Source organism: Fusarium verticillioides, chromosome 4 (assembly GCF_000149555.1).
Source record: "Fusarium verticillioides 7600 chromosome 4, whole genome shotgun sequence".
Classification (NCBI taxonomy): Eukaryota; Fungi; Ascomycota; class Sordariomycetes; order Hypocreales; family Nectriaceae; genus Fusarium; species Fusarium verticillioides.
In genome coordinates, this window is record NC_031678.1 from 879696 (window position 1) to 897618 (window position 17923).

General features: G+C 49.2%; 4 protein-coding genes across 13 annotated transcripts; 3 read left to right on the plus strand and 1 right to left on the minus strand.

The window, feature by feature from the left end:
- The first annotated feature begins 2781 nt into the window (after positions 1 to 2781).
- Positions 2782 to 7474, plus strand: FVEG_15515 (hypothetical protein). Its single transcript, XM_018904648.1, has 3 exons — positions 2782 to 5286; positions 5362 to 6457; positions 6507 to 7474. Exons 1-3 carry the CDS (start codon positions 3503 to 3505, stop codon positions 6867 to 6869), a joined length of 3243 nt encoding a protein of 1080 aa, XP_018749132.1. The 5' UTR covers positions 2782 to 3502; the 3' UTR covers positions 6870 to 7474.
- A 1239-nt stretch (positions 7475 to 8713) lies between these two features.
- FVEG_04621 (hypothetical protein) lies at positions 8714 to 12397 on the minus strand. Of its 10 annotated transcripts, XM_018892436.1 has the most exons (5): positions 11746 to 12380; positions 11478 to 11683; positions 10004 to 11006; positions 9463 to 9940; positions 8765 to 9403 (listed from the first exon to the last, which is right to left on the minus strand). In XM_018892436.1, the coding sequence occupies exons 2-4, from the start codon at positions 11619 to 11621 to the stop codon at positions 9465 to 9467; spliced, it is 1623 nt and encodes a 540-aa protein (XP_018749136.1). In that variant the 5' UTR covers positions 11622 to 11683; positions 11746 to 12380; the 3' UTR covers positions 8765 to 9403; positions 9463 to 9464. The 10 variants fall into 10 exon arrangements, with proteins under 10 accessions (XP_018749134.1, XP_018749140.1, XP_018749135.1 ...); XM_018892435.1 differs by having other exon boundaries at positions 8724 to 9940; positions 11746 to 12397; XM_018892439.1 differs by having other exon boundaries at positions 8724 to 9940; positions 10004 to 11359; positions 11746 to 12391.
- Positions 11638 to 11772, plus strand: FVEG_04622 (hypothetical protein; the record flags this gene model as incomplete). The annotated part of the gene is made up of 1 exon (XM_018892443.1): positions 11638 to 11772. A coding segment is annotated over one exon (135 nt), but the record flags the coding sequence as incomplete, so codon positions are not given.
- A 1070-nt stretch (positions 12398 to 13467) lies between the features above and the next one.
- On the plus strand, positions 13468 to 13963 carry FVEG_04623 (hypothetical protein; the record flags this gene model as incomplete). The annotated part of the gene is made up of 2 exons (XM_018892444.1): positions 13468 to 13769; positions 13859 to 13963. The coding sequence occupies exons 1-2, from the start codon at positions 13734 to 13736 to the stop codon at positions 13961 to 13963; spliced, it is 141 nt and encodes a 46-aa protein (XP_018749144.1). The 5' UTR covers positions 13468 to 13733.
- Positions 13964 to 17923: the final 3960 nt, after the last annotated feature.

Consider the following 17923-nt stretch of genomic DNA (forward strand, 5'->3'; position numbering starts at 1 on the left):
ACTAGAGGGCACTTCTTTTCGCGTTTCCCCAATTGTGCGTTGTTTGTGTGCCCTACCGTCTCAGACCAGTCCTCTACAAGTGTTTGCTGCTCGTTCATCCGGCTTTTACGTCACCTTTGCCAGCCTCGAAGATTTACAGAAGAGGCGTAGGAAAAAGACGATTAAAATGTCCTTTACCGCTATTCGCCCATGTCTACCGCCTCAGCAGCAAGGGGTTGCCCGATGAGTTGGCATCGACAGGCTAGGACATGGGTCTTGGGCGGTGACAGCTACAGTTGCAGCCCTCGGGGGCAAGAAAACATCGAACCTTGATATAAGGTGTCAAAATAAACTTGGCAAAGAGTCCCCTAAGCTTAGACTAAATCTACCTAAATATTTTTATTACTTAAGGCTAAGGTCTTGAGTTTTCTTTCCTCCCCTAGGCAGCGTTCAGAGAGGCCACTCTATGGGCAGAACGTGGACTCACTTTGGCCCGGTCCCGGCCGGGACGAAAGGGTACGTGCAGTCTTTCCGGTATCATCTACGGTATTTCTTCCTTTTTGTTTTCATTATTATGCAGGCTCCCTATAAGCCAAACGAGGAGAATCTCGTCTGTTCGATGTTGCCTTGGCCGGCTCAACACCAAAGCAGGACAAAGTCCGATCCCTGCATGTATCCCAACATAAAAATCTCCCTAGGTTCGGGAGCGGGTAGATCTTCCCAGGGCAGATGGATATCCCACAGATCGCTCTGTAAAGATGCGCGATAATAATGTGAAGACTGAGACAATTTTCAATTTTGCTTTTTCGTCTTCGTCAAGATGGGTTCCTCATTCTCGCTGGGGAAACGAAATGAAGCATTTCGTATTTCGCTGTGCTTCATGTGAGGAAAAAATAGGTTCCGTGGTGGGCCTTGGTTAAGAATGTGATAAAGTGTAAGAGCTCGCATAAAAAGTCTCAATTAAGCACAGCCTATCGGGAGATCATCATCTGAGTTTGACCCAGAGCTAGGGAACCACTAAGTCAGTAGTCGTAAACACATAATTACTCCAAGAAGAGGTTTTGGTTTTAAAATGTGGAATCAGAGAAGTAGATGCCAAGACTAAAGATGAACGAGTGCTTATTGCTCATCAGTGTCCCGTGTCAGCATGTAAAACTCATGGTGACGAATTGATGATGATATGAATAGAGAAAAACAGAGTTTGATACGCGTTCTCGTGTACTGAAATTAGTGGCGGCAACGTTATAGCTACTGTACTAAGGCTACGGGAGGGCTGCAAAGTTGTGTAGCTGTTGATCTAAAATAGGAGGTTGCGTGGTTTACTTGCATAGTATGTAACACGCTCTCACTCAATCACACCAGGACATGTTATCAAAGTTTTGTCTTTGTTTTGAGGCTGTTGTTATTAAGGGTCTCGGCTTCGGCTAAGTGACTGATGGCTGAGGCGCTATTAGATGTGTTCCAGAATAATTGACTATGGTTGAATCCGTGGATTCGAGCAGAAAAGAAACGCGTAATTGGAAAGTGTGAGGCTACCGTGAGACCAGGTTATCCCGTCCCGTGCTGTCTTATCCTCGCTCAATGCTATGTGGTACTGTGCTGTGTTGAGCGATGAATGGCCATCGTTTGGTGTCTGGCCGCGGGTACCTTGCAGACCCTACATCTTCTAGGCGGCCCTATCGCTAATCCTGGTCGGTATGGATGACTCTGACGTTGGGTACCGATTGGATCATTGTGATAGCTCACAGAGGCCCAATAAGCTCGCCCCGAAACCTGTTGCGGCATGGTTGGAAGACATGCTGGTTGGCAGAAGAAGTGCCTCTCTAAGCAGCTGAGGAAGAAATGTGAGGCTTGACGTTTATCTGCCTGCCCTGTGCTGGGCTTGTCTTTGTCTTTGACTGGGAGTATGTCTCGGTGACCCCTTGCTTCCGGAATGCAAACGCTTTGAAGATACGGAGTACAGCACACAACATACGGCTTATAGATCGTGATGATAATTAAAAGACTCATCGCCGCCACCGTCGCCGTTTGTGGTCTTGCTTGCAGCAGCCTCCAAAGTCTATGCCCTGGTTCATAGCGAGGTACATTCGGTTGTAGAGGGTGTCACCATGCTTAAACCCGGATTGTATGTATAATGTTTTCTGTTGGGTAACATTTCTTTGTGCCTGAAGAGCGAGGAGTGTGGTATGGCCGTAGAAAGGGTTACATGGGATGCATGCAATTCGCCAGCCATTCATCAATGCCTCACCTGAGCTCTTCCGAGTGCCTTTTTCTTCCCAAGCCCATGACTAACCATGCGTCGATGTGTTGTATTTCGGTCGGTCACGTTCATTTATCTGTGATTACCTGATGGTCAACCTCCGACATTTCGACCTGTACATGGTTAGCCGGGTGTAAGTGCGGTGTGGATTCGCCCAACCCACACGTCAACCACATCGAGCCATTGAGTTTTCACCGTCTCGACTCGCTTCGTTTGCCTTGCCTTAGCTCTATACTCGATTCCCCGTAACTCAACTTACTTACCGCATGTAGCGGGCGGGTTCTTGCCGTAGCCAACGGAAAACCGTGGAGTCGGTGGATGATGTGGCTGTCAGTAAATGGACCAAAGAAAGAAGAGAAGAGTGAAAAAGTCAGGTTTTGTTTGTTTTTCTCGGTTGTTGTTGCATTGTCGATGAGTCGGTCTAGCAAGGCTAGTCGTCAGTAGTAGAATTGATATGGTGTATAAGGAACGCACTTCCATCTCCATCTTGAGATCGATTCGCTTCGCTTGGCTTCCCCATTGCTTGCTTGATCGAATATTCTTGTGAGACCGTGATCTGTGCCTTCCATCAAATGCACTGCACCTCACTCTAACTACTTCGACTGTTGTTTTCACCTGCACACGACTTTATGACCTTGTCTCACGACCGATATTTGAACAAAATTCAAACACGGGACAATTCAGTCTCGATCAATGTCGTGCCAACCCTTCGAGTTTTCGGTACAGAACGATCCTTGAACATTTCTTTGCATACCCGCAACCTTCAACTTGACATCTACGAGATTGCATTGTCTCATTCAAGTCTTAGACCTGGGCGACTCGACTCGACTCAAATCAATTCTGATCGACCTATTTTCGATAGGTTTAAGTTCCAGTTCAGTTCAGTCCGCATTTTGGCGCTTATTTTCGAGTCTCCCTTGATAAGACTCTCCCTTGGGTTCTCTCTGGAATATCGACTTGGCCGTAACTGTTCTATAACACCAGGTCACGGCCCTCTCCCTTTCTTCAGCTTGCTCTTGGACTTCTCACCTGAGCTATTGGGTCTGGTCTTAGGTGTGCTCGACCCCCGGCATCAGCTTTGCTCCCTTGCATTTGCTACTCATCCAACCAACCTGCTGGGGTCTTACTTACAGCCAAGCTTCTATTTACACGAGAAGACCACCTTGTCGACACCAGCCAGTCAAACTGGTAGTTGGTTCGAGGTCTTTAAAACTTGCATCATTCTCGTTGTTGGCTCCTTTGTTCAATTCACAGAATAGCGCCATGTTGCCATCCAAATTTGGGAGTGGGCGGCAGAAGCAGCCTGAACGCCGAACCAGTTTACGACTTGATCCCAGTATAGTGGCTTTGCGATACGAGAAGACCATACCTGCAGAACCTCCGATTCTCATTGTCTCACGAGACCCTACTCGGCTCTCACGTCGTCCTTCTTCTTCTTCGGCATCATCTCATAGCTCCCGCCACCGTCCTATTGTGATTGTACCTCCTGGTATTGTCGCACCGCCTGCTGAGGAGCACCCGGCCCTCCGAGGCTCATCATCGTCGTCATCATCATCACCACCAACTCTCAGGACTTCTCCAGTATCAGTGGAAGAGTGGAAGCGTGATTCTGGGGTTGCTAGAAACAAGTCTACTTCAACAATTCACGAAGAAGAAGACGAAGATGGCCACTCGGAACCCGAATGCAAAAACAAGATTCCTGCAGTGGAATCAAACGTATCATCACTGGTATCGTCCGTCATGCCGCTGCCCAGTATGACAACGCAGCGAGACGACGATCCATTTGTGGACGAGAATAGCATCTTTGAGCCGCTAACATCAATACCTACCGATCCCTTTTGTGTCGTGTACAACGCTCAATGCACCACGGCGCCCCCTCCACCTCAGGTGTCCCACTCCAATACACCGTTACCATCACCTGCACCTGCAACACCTACTCGACCAAGTAGGACGACTGCTTCCACTGTTCCTTTCTCAATTCCTTACTCAGAGTGCCTTGCAGGCAAAGTTCCCTCCTCCCCAACATGCCCCCTTCTATCAAGTTCTCGCTCTCACAAATCTCCTTGTTCCTCAACCCCATCGTCTCCTCGTACTTCTTGTTCTTCATCTCCCCCCACAATCTCCAAGGGCTTATCAAGATCGGGGTCCTCTCGGTTCGGTACATTTTCGCAAATGTTCAACAGTCCAATTCAACCCTTGTGGCGGGGCACCGCTAGCACCGCCAATTCCAGCGCATCTAGTACCCCAACCGTCAGTGCACAATCCACTATTACCACAGCACTTGGCGCTACCGTCAACGCTCCAGCCACTGATGCCGATACGGCGATTGATTTGGCTGAGTCTGGGTCGCTTCCGTCGGATAAGGAACAGGGCTCTTCCCGTTTTTGGAACAGGTCCCGTTCTGCCTCCACAACCTCGAATAACAGCACTAGCACTGTTACATTGGCGGGCACCACATCCATTTCATCTAATAACGATCTCCCCTTTGTTCCCCTCGACGTGTCTATCCCTTGCGAAAACATCCTCGATGATGCCTTCATGAACACTGTTTCTTTTTCCAATCGCGGCAGCATTATGTTGGGAGCTCAAGACGCCGCTGCCATTGACGGCGCTATCAAGCAGCACACCATGTCAATTGATTCGCCCTCTTCTACCAACGCCGACACGCTCGCGACTGCAAACAATGACGAGAGCGACTCGGGTCGCGCTACCCCAACTCCCACTCCCTCAATTACTGCCCCTCGTTCCATCACTCCTACTCCTACAACGCCAACGACCCCAAAGTCACAGACCCTTCCTCGACCCAGCGACGAGTCCAACGACATGAATAATTCAGTGAAGGGGGCAGGCAATGGTTCTCCCCAGGGCCTGATGTCAACCCCTGACATTCGTGTCTTGGCCGCCGACGTGGAGAAGGAATCTCAAAAGGTGAGATCGCTCTATACTGTTGGCGATGGTTCTCACGGTGAGCCTGGCAAGAGGCACTCGTACTGCGAGCGTCTTGAACCAACTCCCGAGGTCCCGTCTGAGGAGAATGAACTTGACCCGTATGGTTTTCCTTGAATGTCCCTATTATAATCATTGCGGACTATGATTTATGCTAACCTGCGTCTTCTTTTTAGTGTTCCAAATCACCTTTCTCCGGCCTGGCAAATGCCCGCATCTGGAAGTTCTTCTTCCCTGCTGTCTAGAGGCGGAGGACTCGAAGATTGGGATGACCTTGAAGGTGCTCATGTTGACCGATACGGCTTCATCACATTACCGCCACCGCCTGGTTCAAGAACGGGCACACCAACAGAGACGCGGTCAGCCTCGGGCTCCCCAAGAAAACGTAGCTTGTTACAAAAACGAGACCCTTATAGTTTGACATCCACTCTTAGTGGTAGTGGTCGACGGACTCCAACCAGGAAAGTTTCCGCAAGGTCGCTCAACACACAAACATCCGAATTATCAATATCAACATCGCTTCGCTCATCTCGATCAGTAATACGGCAAGCCAGCAACTTGCTGCCCCACAATCGCGACAGGCGGTGGATGGACGAAGCAGGCGACATGCTCAACGCAGCCCCCAGCCTCCAGGACATCGTGGACGAGATTCAAGCTGAGAAGTTGACAGAAGTTATGAAGCGCAAGGAATGGGAAAGGTCAGAAAAATGGAGGAAAATGGCTAAAGTTGTTCGTCGGGGCGGCGAGGGTGAGGGCATGGAGTTTGAGTTCGACATGAGAAACCCTAAGCTGATTGAAAGGACATGGAAAGGAATACCTGACCGATGGAGGGGGGCAGCTTGGTGGTCTTTTATGGCCACCAGCGCGAGGGAACATGAGGGATCACCCTCCGAGGAGAGAATCGTAGCCGAATTCCATCGGCTCCAGCGACGAAGCTCCCCAGATGATGTGCAGATCGACTTGGACGTGCCCAGGACGATCAGTCGCCATATTATGTTTCGACGACGTTATCGAGGTGGCCAGCGACTACTGTTCAGGGTTCTTCATGCGATATCAATCTACTATCCTGAGACAGGTTATGTTCAGGGCATGGCTTCGCTCGCGGCAACACTGCTCTGCTACTTCGACGAAGAGAAGTGCTTTGTCATGCTAGTGCGAATGTGGCATCTCCGTGGACTGGCTCGTCTATACCGTCCAGGTTTTGAGGAACTCATGGCAGCCATGGGCGACTTCAGTAAGCACTGGCTTAATAAGGAAGTAGCCAGTAAACTCGTGAGTCTGAAGCCTCTCAACATCCCAAGTTGGGCACTGACAATTCTAGGACGAGTTATGTATTGATACTACTGCTTATGGTACGCGCTGGTACCTGACGCTGTTTAACCTTTCCGTACCCTTTCCAGCCCAGCTGCGAATCTGGGATGTCTTCCTCCTATTGGGTAATGACACGTCTTTTATGTACGAATCACGAAAGTCCGAGACCAACACTCCTCAGACGGTGGAATACGATGTTTTGCACGCTACTAGTGCAGCATTGGCTCAAGCCCTCCGAGAGGTCCTCTTGGGTGCGGAATTCGAGAACGCCATGAAGGCATTGACATCACCTATCCCCGTCAAAGATGAGGACTTTTTGATGAAAGTGGTCAAGGCGGAATACAAACAACACCACGGCAAGAAGAGGGCGTAGCAAGTCTTACTGCCATGACTCAAGCCTAACGAGGGCATTCTCCTTTGTCTTTTGGCCTGCTTTCTCTTTGTACATGTGAAGCTGTATCACGATACCCTTCAAGGTGTTTTTCTGTTTTGCGTTGCGTTGCTGATACCCCCTTCATGCTTCGGCCTCTGAGGGACCACATACCTAACCGAGGCCATTCTTTTCTTTGTATTGGTTCATGAGAGCGTCATGGATTCAGAAAAAGGATGGGAGTTTTTCCCTTTTGATCGTTGATAGCGTTTGCAGCCACGGAACCTAATCTTATATACCCCTCCTGGCATCACTATGTTTTACTGTCTTGCTTCTGGGGTTGCTTTGACGAGGCTTGGGAAAATACGGCGTGGATTGCACTTTAATGTACACGAGGAGGATAAAGAGATGGCAAAAGATATAGAACAAGGAGAGCCGAGAGATAAATCAAGGGTCGAGCGCTAAGTTAGGTTATTAGCCTCGAAGTTAATGTATAACTATGCAGTATTATTGTAACAGTACTTCGCCTCGCTTGTTTGGTCAGATCCATGTAACCCTCTCAGCGTTAGCTAACTATGGCTTGATCAGATCATGCTATATGTGACAGAATATGGTGACATGGCTCCAGTCATACAGAAGACGGTAACATCAAGGTATAACAGTAACTATTAAGTCGTAATCGGGTGTATTTGGCCCCTCCCAACAAAAACCCAGCAAAGTTTGTTTCTCCAGGTATTCGTATGTAGTTACTCGGATCTCTGTGATTCCGTCAGCCTCAACGTCTGAAGTTGTCATTCTCTTCTGTCCATCCATTGACCCCCATTGCTTTTCTTGACAGACCAGTCTGTGCCCCTCCACCTCGACCGTGCTAATTGCCTCTTTGGGCATGAGTCTCCGACCACTCCCGGAGCTCCGGTGCGGGGGAACCGGCGCCATGAGGCCGGGAGCGGCTCACCAACGCGAGGGCAAGCGACCAGCCTCGATTGTGGAATCTACTGTCTAAAACTTAGCCAAGTTAAGTTATTGATATTCAGAATTGTTGGGATTGTATCATTGAGTTACTTAAACTGTACAGCAGCCAACACCATTTGCTGATCCCCTGTCCTTATTTCTGGTACTATTGAAGATAAAAAATAAAAACAGAATTGAGTTTGACCCTAGCTTCAATGTAACCAACATGGCGATAAGTCGACGGGCTATAGCATGAGCCGAATAAGGGAATGACACGAGATTATAGCTTCTTTAGAGGATCCTACTCTGCTTCTCATGCCTTTTCGCTGGTTGCTTCCAAACTGCTTTCCATATCACGCCCAGACGGCCCAGTTTACCCCTTCAAGACACTCCTAAACAAGCCACGCATGCATGATGAGAGCTGAAATAAGCATGGCATAAATTTTCTGTGAACTTTTGAAAAGCACAGTAGCATAGTGGCTTACATGCAGCAGACCCAGTTTGTTCTTGTAGAGCTCCTCCATAAGTCTTTTCCTCTTCTGGTAAGTCAGATGTACTGTGGCTTTTTCGTATTCTCGACTCCCCTATCACTCCCACTCTTTCGATTGAAGACTTCTCTAAAGTTCAACGACATGGCTGGCTTTGGGTTGCAGCCCAGGTAGCATCGAGACTTTTTGAGGACTAGACCAGAGCAGACCCCTCTCTTACGAGGATACAAGTTTCAACTCCTGGATCCCTAATGCAGCTTGAAGCTCATCAGAATAAGCTATGTGCTGCTAGTGTTGTGGGCGTCCAGCAACCGCAACTCTGTTTTGGGGCGTTCCTGGGACTACTTTGAGAAATAGAGTGTGAGGCTTCTAGTAGGATGAGGCTGCTCTTCTTGTATGCGCCGAAGCCTCTTAAAATGTGGCTTGACATTCAAAATAAACAATGGCGAGAGTGCTCTCCATTCCTCGGTCTGCGACAATTGTTGTTGTTCATTCCGCTCTGAGTCTGTTTGATGACGCTCAAATTGACCTCCTTGAGAATGTCAGTTCTGCATTGCCTGAAGCTGCGAAACTTCATCCTCCTCAATCTAAGTCCATAGGGTGTCTATAACTGTCCATAGATCAAATAATATTCCCATTTTCTTCCTTTCCTTCGTCTCATCGAGCCCGAGCCCGCTGTACCCAATGCTATTCCTTCATGCCTTAGTTTTATTGAACCGAAAATCAAAGTAAAAAACTCCGTTTTGTACCGTGCACCCAACCTTTAGCCAACCCTTGCCCTCTCCAGTGCAGCTCAACGAGACGTATATTTAAAACAAAGTTGCGGCGCAAACGTCTAAAAGACTGATGTAAAGCCAAGGGACCAATTTCGATGAGTCTGAGTCCGAGTTTTTAGTAGTAACCATGAGGGAAAGCCGCTCAACTTGTCTGATGCATATTTGCCTCGATAGGTAGGTGGTACAGAGTATTGATTCGAGTATGCCTACTAACAAGCCAGGGATAGTTGATCAATCCGGCCGGGCAAATTACCCTTCATGTTTGTGTGTGATTTGTGGATTATCGTAAATTAATTGAAAGCCACGCTTAGACATAAAATGACTGCATGTGGCGCATAAGCGTCAGAGCCGATCGACAAAACCGCGCCTAGGGTGCACTACCATCAAGCGCCTTGTCCTTCCCCTGAATCTTCTCGCAATTTTGAGGTTTCTTCGATGCTTCGATGTGGCTTTGAATCTCCAGATGATGGCTGCTTGTAGCGGTTATCTTGCTCTTCGCTCGAGCGATGGGGCCCTGGATACCGTGTGCTGGGCGGTGGCTCCTCTGACAATATAGCTGAGACTGACTGTTTGTTCTCGTTGCCCGGTCTTTCTTGTGAGGGCATGGGAGTGGAGGCGCGTATCGGTGACATTCGGCGTAAAGGTCCGCCAAAACTCTCTCTGCGAGACCGTCCCGGCCCGATGACTCTGAAGGGTGACATGTCACTTCTTTGACGTGAATGACCACGTCGCGATCCACGAAAAGCCGCGCTCGACGAGCTGCTTTGACTAAGAGGCGGAGGTGACCGATATCGCTGCTCACTGCGGGTGGGGGAAGGGGCATGATGCCCTGTTGCTTTGCGCTTTCTGGGAGTTTCCCCTATGGTCACAGAAGCTATGTCAGTTCACAGAGAGTCTCTCTTTCTCTTGGTCTTGGACGAACCAGAAGGACTTCCGGGTCGGTTCGAGCTTCCGCTAGCTTGTGATGTTGGTGGCTGCCAGTGGTGAAAGTATATCGAAGGACTCGACTGGGATTCTTGCTGCTGCTGTTGCTGCATATGCGGATGCTGATGTGAGTGCATCGGAGGAGCGTGTGCGGGCTGTGGTACGTTGGTGTTGATACTCGGTAATGTCGATATGCCCATGGGTCGTCCTATAACACTACTCACTGTCTGGCCCCGAGGCCTTGATGGTGATGGCGGATACACATACCCGGCTGCTGGGGTCGATGCAGATGGAATGCCCGGGTGCTGTGCGTGGGTATGCGACAGTGTTTGAGATTCTCGCTGGTGTTCAGGCGACACAGACCACTGCGCGGGCATGATCTGGGCACGGGGAGGAGCCTGTCCAGGAGGCATGAACTGCTGAGCCCATTCCAGGGCAGCCTGTGGCGCAACTCCTCCGCTCCCCATGCCTGCAAACACCAAAGGAACCATGGGAGGAGGTATACCTGCCTGAAGCGACGTCCGCAGCATATCCATTTCAACTTTACGCTGCTCTAGACGCAAACTCTCCTGCCTCGTCCGCTCTTCTTCCTGCTTTCTCTTATCCTCTTCCGCCCTCGCCTGTAGCCAATGTCTCATGGATTCCTCTGCTCCTTGCCATTGCTGAGGTGGAGCAGGTAGTTGGCCCCATGAATCTCTCTGCTGGTGACCAGAGGGGCCCAAGGATGCTTGTGGCGGGGGCGGAGGAGGCGGATGGGGTGGAAGATGTGTAGGTGGAGGAGCACCAGCCGTTGGGGGCTGCTGGGGAGGAAGAGTCATGGCTGCCGGCGGGGGCAGGCCACGATGAGGAGCCGACATGGGCTGTGATGGTGGACTGTGTCCCCGGTAGGCGACAGGCGGAGAATTGCTTGCTGGTTCTCGATTTATCAAGGGGGGAGAAGGTCGAGAGGTTGAAGGCGGAGTCGGGAGATCATGGACGGACTTGTAGCCGTAAGTTGGTGGCTGCTTGACGGTAAGCATCGTTGTATGGTAGCTGGGCTACGCCAGTGGGGACATTTGTACGGCAAGAGTGAATGCGTGGATATGGAAGGCGCATGTATTGTTGGGAGGCTGGGGCTTGCTGCAATTGACTTTTTTAACAGATAAGAAACAGTTAACTGAGTGCTGGGCAATGGAGGCGGGCAACGATGTTATACAACAAGATTGCACTCCACGCTTGAGAATCTGGGTAGCTCTGGCGGTACGATTCAGCCAGATCAAGTGATCAAGCAAATCAGGGAGCAAAACAACAACATCGAAAGGAAAGAGTTGCCAAAAACTATTGCTGTTTTGGCTGTAACTGTCTCGTGGTTCCTCTAATACAAGTCTCAACTGGGGACTGGAGTTATAAAAGGGAGAAGAAACAGACGACAAGAATGTAAAGCAAGTGATATCAAAGAAGGAAGAAGAGGAGAACAGAAAGAAGCGGCGTACAATTTCGGTTGTGGATATGCGAGCTTTGTATAAGATGGCCAGAGGTGACAGGCGGCGAGCTGGAGATGTCGGCCAGCTCCAGAGTTGTGGCGGTCGAGGTGAGCGGGGCTGATGAAACCAGTTGACAAGCAGGGCCAAGTTCATTTGGAACCAGTCATGGATGGCTCTTCCACATAGCACACATGGGGGGCACGCGCAGAAAAGAGCTGTCAACGAGTGCGAGTTAGTAGGAAGCTTGTGTGAGAAGTGGAGAAGATCCAAGGCTGACAAGAGACGACTAGAAACCAAAGTTGAATCGATGTGAATGGATTGAGCCGAGATGAAGGACAGAGGGCCCAAATATGGAAAGTTCCGCAGTGAAGGGGAAAGTTAAGAGAGAGATTGGAGCTTTAAGCTCAGCGAAGTTGTTGTAAACGACGGAGTAGTGAGTAAGGATGCTTCAAAGGATTACAGCTCAAGACGCAGGTACCAGCCAGCGTGGTGTATTGCCCAGTGAATCACTCTTGCTATTCACAACTGAACGAGTACGTCTAGGTTGTTGTTGACATCGATGATTAGAGTCTCCAAGAAAAGCCGTCCTGTAAGTTTAGAAAAAGGAATGTGTCGAACAGTACCCTCAATCAAGGATACATTCCGTCCTGTTCTGTGTTGTTGGTCGTCCTGTCCAAGCTAGCTTACCACTGACAACTGAGGCGAATAAGACGAGGGTAGCTTGCCGACTTCAGGGAGCTATGGCAGGAGACCAATGGCTTCAGGGACCAAGGTTTTTTTAATGAACGAATAGGAGGGAAGCCCAAACAATAGAAAGAGGAGAAGATAGTCGATGATCCTCGATAGAAGATGGAGGAGAGAAAGGAAAAAGAGAGAGAGAAAAGAGGGCTGAGCAGCTCGAGTGAGCTTCGGTATGAGTGGAGAGAGGAAGAGTGAGTGGTGGAAAGTGAAAGTACACGCACACGCCCGCACACGCCCACCTGCTTGCCTAGACGCACATCATCAAGCGCCGGCCGCCGAGTCACTCTCTGCCGGTCCGCATCTTGACGCATCTAGGTCGTAATTTAACAGTCAAAGACTGTTCAAGACAGAGTGGAAACGCTGCATTGTGGGAACTTGCCCTGAGCGAGCAGGGTATGCTCAAACTAACAAGATGATTAGGGATCAAAGGACAAGAGACTACAGCCAACAGCTTCAACGGCCGAACGACCATGACATGCGCCAAAGCACGGGTTCAAACCTCCATCTGGCCAAAACAGCCCGGCATTAAACATTTAAGTCAAGGGCTAGAGCGAATATCGTTCCAGCAGAAAGAACGGCTATCCTCTGGATCATCTTGTCAAGTACGGATACCAACATGGCAGCCTTTGAAAGTTAAGGATAAAAGCGTGTATCAGAAGAGATTTGACAGATTTCGGGACACATAGTAGGGACAAGACAAAACACTAAAAAAGGTAGTCAACTCAGAAAACAGGGGTCGGTATTGTAGGGGCAGTGGCAGAGGTAGACCTAAGAAGTGGCTGAGGGGGTCCAGGGCTGGGATGATTGCTGCCATGGAGATAGAAAACCCAGACAGTCCCATCGAATTGAACGTGCGTCGTGCATGCTTCTGGGGTTTCGAGCAGCCAACAAGAAGATAGGATGGAGGGACCAAAAAGGGTACAAGTTTGGGATGAATAGATCATAAGAAGTGGAGTGAGTGGCATCGGGAACCAGGGAGGGGCGTGCACAACATGATGAAGGAGGTGTGTAGATTGCGGTGCGAGAAATAATACTGGTAGAAGAACTACCAACTTCATCAACACATATCCAGATACAACATCGTTTGTGGTAGTTAGAAGTACGTTATTAATCAGGCCCAATGGGATGTTCTTTCTTCTCCCCCCTTTTGTTTTCGTAGCTTGATGTTCTCGAAAGCTATGCTGAAGATCGACAAGGCACAAGATGCTGCAGACATTCTTACCCAAGGACTCTTGTTAATAAGCTTTCTTTGTACCGAGTGACTCTGCACCTTTCCCCAGGCTGCAGCTACGAGCTAACGACACGAGCGCCGAAGCAAAGTGTCCGAGCTGCTGCAGCATCTGAGCTTCCTATCCAAACAAGGCTTTCAGCCTCGATATGATACACGGGCGGGCTGGCAAGACATGTCGCCTCGAATCGGTAGTTGGGCGGTAATTGGAAAGCCATCAATCGTGTCGTTATGCGGAAGGTGGGCTGGTGGAAGCCCCACGAGTGGCTTGATACCTAGGTAGGTAGGGTCCTGAAATGTACATACGCCAGACACTTGTGGCAGGAAAAACAATAATTTGGATGTTAGTCTTTAGCGCATCAGCTTAATTCAATGCAGTTAGGCTAATGGTAGGGTCTGCAGAGCTTGATCAAATACGTACTTTGGATACCAAGTTTTCCTCAACCTTCGTATTCCCTGTTGTGCGATTGCTTGTGATTTTGCTTCGCTTTTGTCTTCAAGGTTTGCCATTAAAAATTCAGGGTGAGGTAGGGACTTGGCCGCAGTAGAAATTCAAAACAGGTCATGTTGAGTGAGTCAGGTCGTAGCGCAGCTTCTGTATTGGATGTAAACAATGGGTTTCAATTGATATGGTGCAATCGAAGTCGTGGGCCTCGTTTGAAATGAAGCTTCAGACTCAAGCCGATCGTGTGTCACAAGGATGCGACTCTAATCGAGGCACAGGAAGTGGATGAAAGTATGGATCGAATTTTAAGAATACCTACCGGGCTAGAAATCTTGGGTAAAAGCTGTTGCACGAAGCGCGGTCCCCGTCATAGCCGGGTTTAAGCCGCTCTCTGGTAAAGTACATACTAGGCTCAAATGCTTGTGGCTTGTGATCTATTGTTTCGGGTGTGACGGGGGGGGCATTACATGGATAGAAGGGTCGAAGAATTGCAAAGGCCATTGAAGAAGTCTCCCACGAAATAGGTAGCGTTGTTTTTGGTCTAAAGCAACTCGATTCCTCTCTCTCCCAACCATACCTACTTAATATTATGTAAATCCCCCAAGGCAGGCAGTAGGTACCATGGGCCTGGGCCTGGGCGTGGCCAGTCTCCTACTGCATTTAGCTGCTACCCGTATCTCGCTTCTGCGAGGACCTCATCATCTTCCGACTTCGGCAGGTATTCGTACATAACTGTAGAGCATTGGCAGGGAAAGGTAGGGAAAGATAAGAGAAAGAGAAGCAGGCAGTTGAGCCCCGAGCCACCCTGGCAATAGCCCTGGGTTCTGGGCTTTGCTCGGGTCTACGCCAAGATGCTTTGCAATTAGCTTGTGACCAAGTTCCTCAGCCGCTCCTTCCGACCTCATGTGGCGCTGGGTTTGAACAAGCTAGGTATGTATTATTACTTTGTGTGTGGGCTTACATCCACCACAGACGTCCCCTTTCATGTCGCGGTTCCGCGTTTCATCTTTGCAAATGCCCATCCTGCCAACCCACTTTACCGAAGTTACAGGGAGATATTATATGTGTATTTCCCACCTGCTGAACGATTACGCATGAAGGGAAGTTGGCCAAGACGAGGCATTGTCAGACACTAGTCTCCGATCATGAATTGCCCGATCCTATCACAAGTCAATAACTGTAGAACGGGTAGCTGGTGCTCACGATGTCCAGTAGCAACCCAACATCATATTTCGTCATCATAAACCCGTCTCAGGCTGTTGCAGATCTAGTCGTTTTTCTCAAGCATACTCATGGCAAAGTGCCAGATGTCAGAGTAACCCGTGGAGGCTACCAGGCCTGCTTGCCTTAGTAGCCAGCCTTTCCAGGATCAGGGCCAACAATGATGCCCAGGTTTGGTCATAATGCATTGGTCGAGAAGAATTGGCACCCTCTTTGTAGTCGATCCAATCTAATACCCAACCGTTCTGCAGGGCCTCGAGGCGCCTGGTAGTAATACACTACAGATTAGCGTTGCTCAACACCAAGTGATGGGCGGGGTCTTTTCCCAATTCATCCTTGAAGGCTTGAACCCATCGCCACGCAGCCACACTTGCCAGGTCCATCGTCAAAAGCACGTTGCAGCATGGTTTTCTCGTGGTGGTGGCTCACTAGGCCACTTGAATCTCTCTGCAGCTTTAGTCGAAGGCCAAGCTACCTACCTTAGGTACCTATGTGTTCGGTAGCATAAGAACGGCCAATGGAACACTCCCTCCTGACTAGGCGCATAGTGCTGTGTGCCGTTAGATTCGTCTGGTTTACAAGGATTCCTCAGCTTTACAAGCCCACAACTTGAGACTGATCTCGTCCGCCGCAGGAAAGGAAACGTGAGGCTTCTTTGAGTTAGATAGCCAGAACCCATCCAATCCTAGCCATCGTCATCAACCTATGGGCAAAGATGAGCAAGGAGACGAGCGGTACTCCACCCTTTGGGCAAGCCCTACCCTCTCGAAAACCGTTACCACCCTTTGATGTGCGCCGTTAGATATCGGAAATGCGCCACGATCCAGGTCAAGGTTCTGACCTGTGCACATACCAGTACGCGGATAAAAGATTGTTAATCAGTCCCTCGAATTCGTTTGTTGGGCTAGCTCAGGATTAACCACCACTCCCTCTTAACCATAATCAACTTATAGAAACGTAACTATGTTTACATGGCAGCAGCCAGCATATGGCTTTATTAAGTCACACAACAATGCGAACGGGACACAGGCTATGAGGTTATCGGACCCTCGACATCCTCAGATACGATTAATAGAGCAAGATACGTAGATAACAGAGTTCATTTTCATTTCGACCTTTCAGGTCTAGTTTCTTATACCTGTCTTAGCTGCCTCTAAGCGCGCTTCCTTATGTTATTCTGTTTGTTTCGCGTAGAGACATGCAGGGCTTTCTGAAATTCATCCCTTACCTCTGCAGTCACTTCGAAGCGAGTCACCTGCAAGGGATGATATGATCTGGGAAGAACTTCAAAATTCTTGGGGTGGATGCAGCGATGTTTGCAAAAATTTGGCTTCCAATTTGAATCCCGTCTTGTCACCGATGGTATTTCTGAGTTGAGCCAAGTTTCAAAAATTTCGTTGACGTAGATTAACCCCATCTGTTGTAGTTTATTCTTCATCTGCTTTGGTTTGTGGGGGTTTTTCATTGCCTACGACCGGGAGTCGTGGAAAGTTCCTGCACAGGTACCGCCATAATAGCTTCCGATATCCTCTCGAACATTCCGTCCGGTTTCTCTGCTTCACAACAGCTTTGTTGTACAAGGAGATCCGTGGTGTCTCTCATATTGGACGAGTCGTACGAGCTTGACGCTTGGAGTATGAATCGGTCAGATACAAGGCCCAATCTGTCTTGCTTTACCAACTGGGTAATCAGCACGAACCCAACACGGGGAATCAAGTTCCCACCTTTCTGTGTTATTTTGACCACTCTGTCCGCTGTTGGGATATCAGATAAGATACCAGTATTGGTAGAATGACGCTGCTTGAAGCACTATCCTGGATCGCAAATAAATTAGCTGGCTAACAGACTCGCTGGAGTCAGCATCAAAGAAAATCTGTTGTTGGTCGTACTACTCATGTACATTGGCCTTAGTGATGATCCTATGCAAGCATCTCTTCGCAGTGATTGCATACGGATGTGTACGGAGTACTCCCGTACAACGTCTCCAGATCTACCTCGGACTGCCCTGAGAGTCAACATCTTTGTAAGGTTAGGTGCATTAATTAGTACTAGCCTGTAGGGTGTGTTCCTAGTGAGGCTCGGTGCAGATCTTGTACCAATGAACATGCGCCAGGGCATGCTCTTCCAGTTCCAAGGACTAGGGATCCCAGGACCATATCATGCTTTGTCCAATTAGAGAATAAGTTGGTCGGTCGGGCCCGAGACGCACCTGCAGCTTGGAAACCCCATGTCGAGAATGGACATCTGAAACACCAAGTCACGCACTGTCCCCTGTCCCTGCCCAACACCTCCTACGACATTCCCCTCAATCTTTGTTGTTTTGGTGGAAGTTTTTCCAACCTGGGCATTTCCTCCCATTTTCATTTCGTCCAACGACCCTTCTCTCAACGACTTCCTTGCTTGACTGCACTCTCATCTCGTCTTCTCGTCATCCATCCCTGGCTTCCTGTTCCACACTTCGTCACCTCACTTGGACTCGTGCATCATTATCCTTGTCTCCTGCAAGTCTGGATCCATCATCCTACAATGAACCACATCAGACACCAGCACTGATATGAGATGAATCATGTCCGTTTTGCATTTCACCCAACAGAAACAGACCGACTCAACTGGTCGCATGCGCGTCTCAATCTTGTCTTGGGTTAGCCCGCCTGACGACGTACTGGATGTTGCGTCCGATGCACGATAGCGCCCGATATCATCTACACAAATCTCTGAGCCCGAGTTAAAATGAACCAAGCGACTAATTTGTCGCACTAGCCGTTTACACATGTCATCTCGCCAAGCTGTTCAGAACCTCAGCCGCAACTTGAGGGCGTT

Coding starts and splice junctions, on each gene's coding strand:
- FVEG_15515 (XM_018904648.1), top strand. CDS start 3,503: ATGTTGCCATCCAAATTTGGGAGTGGGCGGCAGAAGCAGCCTGAACGC. Junction 5,287..5,361: donor GAGGAGAATGAACTTGACCC/GTATGGTTTTCC, acceptor TCTTCTTTTTAG/TGTTCCAAATCACCTTTCTC. Junction 6,458..6,506: donor AGGAAGTAGCCAGTAAACTC/GTGAGTCTGAAG, acceptor TGACAATTCTAG/GACGAGTTATGTATTGATAC.
- FVEG_04621 (XM_018892433.1), bottom strand. CDS start 11,621: ATGAACTTGGCCCTGCTTGTCAACTGGTTTCATCAGCCCCGCTCACCT. Junction 11,007..11,066: donor TCCACGCATTCACTCTTGCC/GTACAAATGTCC, acceptor ACCGTCAAGCAG/CCACCAACTTACGGCTACAA. Junction 9,941..10,003: donor CCGACCCGGAAGTCCTTCTG/GTTCGTCCAAGA, acceptor CTGTGACCATAG/GGGAAACTCCCAGAAAGCGC.